We start from the raw sequence: 9,299 nt of genomic DNA on the forward strand, positions 1-9,299 counted from the left end.
TAATGGGACATCGATTAGAAAGGGCAACTCTATGTGTAGTGGAAAACAAATTTATGTTCTTAGTGAGTTCATATAACCCACTTGCAAGTTTATATAACCCCTAGAGCCTTCTGTAGCTACCGCCAGTTAAGCAACAGAAGAAACAAACTTCCTGAGATTATGCAAGAAAGCAACTGAAGAATAATCACCAGCCCTTAAATGGGCTGAAAAAGACTCACCATCATTCAGGTACAAGGAAGCTGTCTTATAGATTTCAAATGCATCCTTGTCTTTGTTTCATAATTGCTATAATTCAGTAAATGTGCCCTCTCTTCTCCTAAAGGTTTTTAAGTATCTCCAAAGCTTTTGATCCCTTTAAAGAACATGGAATAGAGGCTGGGGCTGTGGCTCAGTGGCAGAGCACTCACCTCGCATGTGTGAGGCCCTGAGTTCAATCCTTAGTCCCACATAAAAATAAGCAAATAAAATAAAGGTATTGTGTCCAACTACAACTAAAAAATAAATATTTAAAAAAACCACTTGGGATAACCTGATATGCTTTCCCCAGGCCAACAAAATCCTACCCCATCTACTGATCTACTGAGATAGGTTCTAGAACACTACTCACTGGCCAAAACAAACTCCATAGGGACTATTTATTCCTCAGTGACAGAGCAGTTCCTGTCAGCCTGAAATTTTTGTGAGAGCTGGTTTTCCTTCATCAGCTGATCTCAACAGTGAGTACTAACAGAATAGATTCTGAGCCACTGTCAATTCTCATCCTGTTTTGTATGAGACAAATATATGTATTTACCTCCTTTTCTCCCTAATTATCTATGAACATCCCCTACCCTTTTTCTTTATGACTTCCATGAAGTAATAAGAAGGAGGCACAGACAGGCTTGCTACTTATACAATCAGCTTCTCCTACATGCATCAAAGACATGCAAACTATATTGAGGAGCCAGTGAGCACCTACCTGAATCCTCCTCACATACAGCTTTCTCCTTTGCTTCCGTGATACCACAGGTTTTAAATTTCTTTTCCCCTTAGGCTGAAAGTTGAGTGACTAAATGTAATAAACAAGAAAATAGAAAAATTTCATTCAAAATGTTTATGGATACCGCCTGATGCTCTTTGTCATCACCCAGAGTTTCTGGAATACTTGGTGATATTTCAGGGTGTGTGTGGTGGTGTTGTGGGCTGATAGGAGGAATGTGGTAGGGATCACACTTCACTTTTGGCTTTCTCCTCAACTTATATCTCCTACTATAGGCTTCTCCATTTATCCATGTGATGCAGTATAAATTCTCCCTCACCACAATCTGAAGGCTGAATTCTCCAAGGTTTTTCCTAGGAAATGCAGGATGTCAATATCAAAATAGCTCTCCATCTGCCTGTATTGAAAACAATCTTTTGATGCATCAGCCTAGCTCTTCTGTTCCCACTATTCAAAATTTCATGTTTCCTTGATGTCAACTTAATGAGGGGAAACCTCTAGCAGCTTAGTAGGGCCTTAATTTTATCTCTCATTTGGTAGCCAAGAAGCCAATTATGAAGGCATCACCCAGGTGAGTCTAACATTAATCATTTTCTGTTATTACTCTGAAAAAGACTAAACTCTGAATTCCTCCTATTGATCAGGTAACTTGGATTGTTTGTAAAGAACTCAATGTTATTTCTTGACATACTATTTAAACAAAGCCATATTTGCAGCTTTTTAGCAAATTTAGTTTCTTGGCATGCACAGAATTTTAAAAAATATAAATAACAAATCTATACTGGTTCTAAATCTACAACTTATGAGATTGTCTCAACTATGTAACCTTCAAGAAAAGATTCTGAGGAAGAGCTAATAGAAATGCTTGGCTGGTTTGAATTTTGTAGGGATTCTGATCATGGAAATATACATGGAAGCATTCCTCTTGTGAGCACACTGAGAGAGGGTAACTGGCAGTCTGTTTCCCACCCTTAGAATGTCCTGCAGTTTCTCCTAGGAACTAGTAAGATAATGAATACATGTGCTATGTCTAGCTGCTTGGCAATGCCCCTAAAGTCCTATCAGCCTATACCTTGATCTCAGGCACACAGCTCCTGGGACAAACACAATGTTTCACTGACCCTAAATTTGTCCACATAACAGTAACTTTATACAATACACTTTCTTGAGAGATACATACAACTCTTAACATTGCACATTGCTATTTAGTATGTAACTGATGGATAAGCTGCATAATGTTGCTAATTCTGTAACCTGCCTAGTAATACAATGACCAATACATACTAATGATGCCAATGACCTGAAGTAACCTATGGATATAAATAAAGCTGGCAGCTTGGCCATTTTGCCATCTTTCCTCCTTCTGCATCTTGTCTTTGTGTCTCCCGTTTATTTTCCTTACAGAACTTTAATAATATCTGTCTTTACATTGTTTGCTTTCTGTTTTTGTTTTAGTTTTGTATTAAAAGATTCATATGATTTTTTATTTTAAAATCTCCTACTGTAAACTATGATAACTTCATGAAGTAATGTAACTATGAGGGCAGCATTTCTGAGGTAAAAACCAATTTAAAAAAGCAAAGCATTTTCATTTTGCACTTTCAACAGCATCTCAGATCCCTAATTCAGAAGTTTCCTTCAGAGAAGGAAATAAAAGCAGAGAAGGAAATAAAATAGAAATAAAAGCATATCAATTGAAGAATGTCTTATTTCTACAACAATCAAAAACAAAGCAATAAAAATATAAAACACTAAGAATTTCTTGATAAAAAGTATGAATTCTCTGACCAAATTATCCCTTCTCCAATCTTTCCAGTTCCAAACGATTAGCTGGACAAGTTTAAATAATTTGGTTGACTTCTCTGAGTTAATTTTCTCTTCTCTATGTTGAAGATCATGATGTCTGTACCTCATGGACCTTTAAGAAGATTTTTCTCACTTTTCACCATTTCTGCTGCCTCATCTTTAAAATACTGATGCTAGAAATACAGCAATGTTGGCTTTTTGTGACATTTTTAATCATTCATATATGTGCTGTAGTTAGTGTCATTAGTATATTCATACACATCAGACATTGCAACAGTGCTAGGCATATATTGACCACTCAATAACTATTATTCACTTCTAAAATAACTTGAAATTATATGTTTGTACTTGTAGGTGAAAAAATATGGACAACACAGAGGAGTACTTACTTGAATTTAAAGGCTACAATTTTGAAAGGTCTTTAGTTAAAATTCATATAGTAGAAAGTGCGGATGATTTTGAAATTAGAGATGATGATGTCTTCATAATCACCTATCCAAAATCTGGTAAGTGTAAAGAGTGGCCTCATGATAGTAGATTTTTAATTAAGTTTGGTGTGTGTGTGTGTGTGTGTGTGTGTGTGTGTGTCTGTCTGTCTGTCTGTCTGTCTGTCTGTGTAAATGTGCTGTTTTTCAGATATCCACAGCAGCATGACCTACATTTATATATCCATTAAGGATCAGAAAAAAGTTAGATGAATCTCAAATCTATACTACCAAAGCTCATTTGCAATGGACACATTGTCAATTCTGTTAAAAAATATATATATATATAAAGAAACTAAATGCTGAGTCATGAGCAGGTACTGGGTAAATGCTGACCTGTTGGCTTGGTCTGTTGAACAGACCTGAGACAATCCAAACACCTCTTTTCTAATAATTTGTAAATGCTTCCTGAGTTGGAAGATTTATCTTCCATAATTATTCATGTTCCAAGATGTATCATTTTCTTGAGAAGTGTTCCATGACAGCTGATTTCCACTGAAGATTCTCAAAAACGGTTTCAACCAGTAAGTTCTACTAGAAAATAAAATAAGAATGATTTTGAGATTTGCGAAGACCATCATTACAAAGAAGTGGTAAAACACAATCCTGTTGGGCTAAACATGTACTAATGAGCCTTATGTAATAGTGACTTCTACTTCAGCAGGGCAGGATGATTGGCTTGGTTTGAGATTTTACACTTGCCCAGGCAGACTAAGGGATAAAGCTGTAGTTATTAAGATTATACATACAATGTTTTGCTTATTTATAGTGTGGTTTCTTCAGAACACCACAAAGAAGCTGGTCATACATGGTTAGGCCATTCAAGTAAAAAAATTGTTTTATATATATATATATAAATCATATAAAATGATTTATATATATATATAAAACAATTTATAAAAAAATGGCATTTATGGCCAATGTGAAAGAATTTTTGTTATATGCTGTAGAATTACATTGCAAATTATATCCACAGTTGCTTATTCTCAAAAACGGTTTCAACCAGTAAGTTCTACTAGAAAATAAAATAAGAATGATTTTGAGATTTGCGAATACCATCATTACAAAGAAGTGGTAATATATATATATTATATTATCTTTGCACATGTCATATTCTGCTATTTCCTGACATCCTTGGATGCTTAAATAGTTTACACAACCTTAAGTGGTAAATAGAAAAGGGGGAGAAAGTGAAATCGCTTATAATTTTGTTAATTTTTCTATAATTCTAAAGGTTAAAGTTCTAAGAAAGGAATCTCTGGAAGGAGAAAGAGATGCCCACAAAATATAGTAAAAAGAGACTCCATAACCAATAACATATTTTAAGAAAATATAGAAGAAATAAGCTCCAAGACTCCAAACAGAAAGAAATGACACAGAGAAGGAAATACTAATTTCCCTCATGTGATCAGTACAGGGTGTATGCATGTGTGGAAATATCACACTCTACCCCATCAAAATGTAGAATTATTATTATAAGTTAAGGAAAAAGTTAAAAATACTAAAAAGGAACTAACATGGACCAGGAAACAGAGAAGGAGAGGCAGAATTAATCAAATCATCACTATCATGGAATCAGAACAAACACAACTCTTCAAGTGATAAAGGAATTTAGAGTCTTTGATTTTATCTTTATTAACTTTAATGTTTCATAGAGAAAAAAAATGAAAATCAGACAAAGTTGTTAGCATACTTAGAGTGTCTAAAAGAAAATAAAGCTCAAATGATTTTATGGTGAATGACACTATTGTTGACTTAATTTTTAATGACTAATTGAGTTTGAAAACAAGATGATTTATTTTTTCAGGTACCATCTGGACTCAGCAGATACTAAGCTTGATTTATTTTGAGGGGCATCGTAACAGAACTGAAGATATCAAAACAATGGATAGAGCTCCTTTCTTTGAATACAATATTCACAATTTGGACTTTATCAAAATGCCATCCCCTCGCCTCTTCACTTCCCATCTCCCATATTATTTAGTTCCAAAAGGTCTGAAGAACAAAAAAGCTAAAGTATGTCATACAGATTAATCTTTTTTTTTTTTCACAAACAAAATAACCTGCTTTAAGTAGATTCCCCAACCTCACTAAACCACAGTTTTCCAAATGTTACAATCATTGTATGTTTAGGACATTGCCTTCCACAATAAAAGTATATGAAAGTCCTAAAAACTATGCCTGTAATAAGCAACTGTGGATATAATTTGCAATGTAATTCTACAGCATATAACAAAAATTCTTTCACATTGGCCATAAATGCCATTTTTTTGTAGTTTCATAGAAATTTGTTGTATGGCTTTGCAATAATTAATGTGTATTTAATGAATAGGTAAGTTGCAGTCAATGGATGTCTTGTGCTGTAATAAACATTCACATAAAGACTTGCACTTTAATTCTTATGCTGTGTTTCAATTAATGTGAAGTTTTCAAATTCAAATGTCTAATATTTTAAGTGTTGACCAGGATTACCTGCCTGCTTTTTATAATATATAAATCAGACTTCATCAAATAACCATGTAGGAATGCCTCTGTCCTCACATGCTTACTAATAATGGGAATTATCAAATTTGCCTAATATGCTAAGTAAGAAAGTAATCTCTCTGAGGGAATTTAACTCTTTCAATTTTAATAAGATTATCTTTTTATTTTTTATTGGTCTTGAAATATTCTTATTCCAGGTTGTCTTATTTCCTGTTTTGTGGGAAATTTATTTGTGGCAAAATCTTTTCCTTTATAAAGGAAAGACTTTTTAAATAAATTGTTGAAAACTTTTAACCTTATGTAACCCAACTGTTAATACTTCTTTCATGACTTCTGGTTCTGATGCTGTACTAAGAAAACACAACACTAACAACAAAGATTATGTAAATGCCCTCTAGCCTTTTTCTAACTAATAGTATTATTTTTAACCTTTTTGTTGGTGGGATAGGAGGTGTGGGGTGGTAAGGAGGGATTGAACTCAGGGTCACTCAACCACTGAGCCACATCTCCAGCCCTATTTTGTATTTTATTTAGAAACATGATCTTACTAAATAACTTAGCACCTCTCTTTTGCTGAGCCTGGCTCTGAACTCATGAGCCTCATGTCTTCCCCTCCAGAGTAGCTGGGATTACTGGCATGGGACATGGAGTCTGGCTATTTTTAACCTTCTTCTGATTATAAATTACATCTGATACTGCTTATGAGACATGAACATTGCCTTATACTTGTCTAAGGAGTTTGCTGGTTGGCCCAAAACAATATATTAAAACATTCACTTGAGTACCTCTACTGTTTTGAAGTCTATATATTGGTATGCTAAATTTTCGTAGTTGGACACGAATTTATTTTACTTATTTATTTTTATGTGGTGCTGAAGATAGAACTCAGAGCCTCACACATGGGAGGTGAGTGCTCTAATGCTGAGCCACAGCTCTAGCCCCAGATAAGTCAAATTTTTCTATCAACTTTTTACAATATAGTTTAGTTCCACAATGATTGTCAAATGTGGGTTTTAATTTAAGAGAGATTTGTTCTGGGAAAACAAACATTGCAATATTCTGACATTCCTCGAGTTTCATTCTATGTATCAGGTCTACTTTAATGCCATCTATATGTACCTTTTATTGTTCTCAGTGTGCTTTTTACCCACTTATAGATATTTAAAATTGAAAAAAAGTATAACATTTTATAATTTTAAAGAGAGAGAGAGAGAGAGAGAGAATTTTTTAATATTTATATTTCAGTTTTCGGTGGACACAACATTTTTATTGTATTTATTTGTATGTGGTGCTGAGGATCAAACCCAGCACCCCATGTATGCCAGGTGAGCGTGTTATGGCTTGAGCCACATCCCCAGACCAAGTATAACATTTTAATGATCTTGTCACTTTACTTCAATTTTGTGGTCATTTATTTGAATTCAGGCTGCAATGATAAAAATGTTATATTCTTTTATTTTTAGAGTTTTAGGATATAAGGATTTTTCTGTTTTACTATGTTTTCACCCTCTGCAGAACTAGGTTTTTCTTTTTTTAAGCATAATTCAAGTTTTCTTTTTTGTTCATGTATACTTTCATTTTAATTATTGTTTCATTTTAGTATTTATCTTCTATCTTCTATAATTAAATGTCCAGTACATCTATTTCCAGTGTTTATTTTTGTCAATATTAACATTTTAAAATGAATACCATTTTTAGTGTAACTATGGGTGTAATTTTGTTAATGTTTAAATACTTTGTCATTTCAGTTTTACCTTTTTAATTGGTTTCAGCTCTTTTGAGATTTTTTTTAGTTTAAAAGTGTTTGTATAGTTTTCTATCATGGGCGATGGTGTTTACATATTCTAATTTTGGGAATTTATTTAAAAGTTAATTGTCAATTGCATGATCAGTTTTCAAACATAGAATATGTTTCATACATGAGAAAAGGAGATAAATTTTCTGTGTTGGGTACTTATACAAATTTTAGAAACTAAATAAAATGAAATTTTAATAATCAATTTTACAAATTTATTTTTCCTTTTATTGTTTTGTTAAAGACAATTCTCTGTAAATGTTCTACTATGATTATGGCTAAATCAAAATACTTACAGATTTACTGGAACTTTTCCATTGAAATTTTTCTATTATGATCATCTGTGTACAAATGTTCCTTTTCTGTTGATCTTTGAAAATAAATTATGGCCATCCCGTTAAATCATTTGGCCTGCAATTTTACTTAATTTCATTTCATTCCTTATTCTCTAGTTCGCTAGGACTTTGCCACATGCTCTTGTTTGTTCTTGATTTGAAATTCCATTTTCACTGGTGCATAACTTTACAACTTTTGAAAGTAGTTTTATCAGATCTGTTCTTTTTCTTCATAGAAAAATCAGAATATTCCAGCATTTGAATATCACTACATGCTGCTCTGAGTGTTCTTGAGAATGCCCTTTGGGCACATATGCAGGAGTTTCCCTGGAATATACATCCAAGAAGGGACTGCACAGCCAAAATTACAATGATGTACAGTTCTATAGGATGGGGCTATATTTTCTTAAGAAAGCAGGTGTATCAATTCTTGCTGAAATTGGTAATGGATATGTTTTGTTTTCCCCCCTAGTAATGATATATATCAGAATTTTAAATTTTTTCAATGTGTTATTTATGAAGTGGTTTTTCAAGTGATCTTAACTTACATGTCATTACTCAGTAATGTGAATAAGCCTGTTTTGAAAGATTATTGACCATAATTATTGTATATTCTGTGAAAGGACTTTTTGACCCAACTTTTCATTATTGATATTTTTCATATTAATTTTCTTTATACAGTTTCTCTCCTAAATATAAAAGTATTTATTTTAACAATACTTTTTGTAATAGAGAAAAATTGAAGAAACATCTAATTTTCCATGGCTAGTAGAATGGATTAAAATAATTATGATTCATTCCGCTAATAAATATGATGCAACTGTTAAACATTTGAAATAATATACTGGAATTGTTAATATTATTTCTAATTCTCCCTGCAGATTCTTTATATCTACAGAAATCCTAAAGATGTTTTGGTTTCCTTTTTTCATTTTTCAAATTGGGTGGCTCGATTAAAGCCTTCTGATACTATTGAGAATTTTATAGAAATATTTCTAGATGGACAAGGTAACTATGAATTTATTTATCAAGGAATTTAGGGAAGATATTTTGAGAGATGGAAAAGGGCAATTGTACAATGGATGCTTTTGAGTAGTTACTATGATACATGAACTTAGTCTGCCACCCAGTGGCTTTTCCTTCCTTGCCAGGACCATGTGGGTCTTGTCAAATTTGCAAAGGCATGTTGTTTAGGAAACCTTTTGACCAGTCCATAAAAGGCTTACACATATTCTCTCAAATTAAACTAGCTACAAATATAATTAAAACAATACATTCCAGAATCACTAATGATCAGGGTGTTTGTGTACCCTCTCATGGAACTGTGGTAAGCCTTCTAGGGCCATGGTGGAGTTTATCACTCCACTACTGATGAGGATTGACTGTTCTACTGGACTTGTAGTGAGAAGTATCAG

The 9,299-nt window shown here is 33.1% G+C and overlaps 1 protein-coding gene across 1 annotated transcript; it reads left to right on the forward strand.

The window, feature by feature from the left end:
• Positions 1–679: 679 nt before the first annotated feature.
• On the forward strand, positions 680–8,924 carry LOC144365763 (amine sulfotransferase-like). The gene is made up of 4 exons (XM_078018511.1): positions 680–716; positions 3,140–3,291; positions 5,078–5,286; positions 8,766–8,924. Exons 2-4 carry the CDS (start codon positions 3,150–3,152, stop codon positions 8,922–8,924), a joined length of 510 nt encoding a protein of 169 aa, XP_077874637.1. The 5' UTR covers positions 680–716; positions 3,140–3,149.
• Positions 8,925–9,299: the final 375 nt, after the last annotated feature.

This window comes from Ictidomys tridecemlineatus, chromosome 8 (assembly GCF_052094955.1).
Source record: "Ictidomys tridecemlineatus isolate mIctTri1 chromosome 8, mIctTri1.hap1, whole genome shotgun sequence".
Lineage (NCBI taxonomy): Eukaryota > Metazoa > Chordata > Mammalia > Rodentia > Sciuridae > Ictidomys > Ictidomys tridecemlineatus.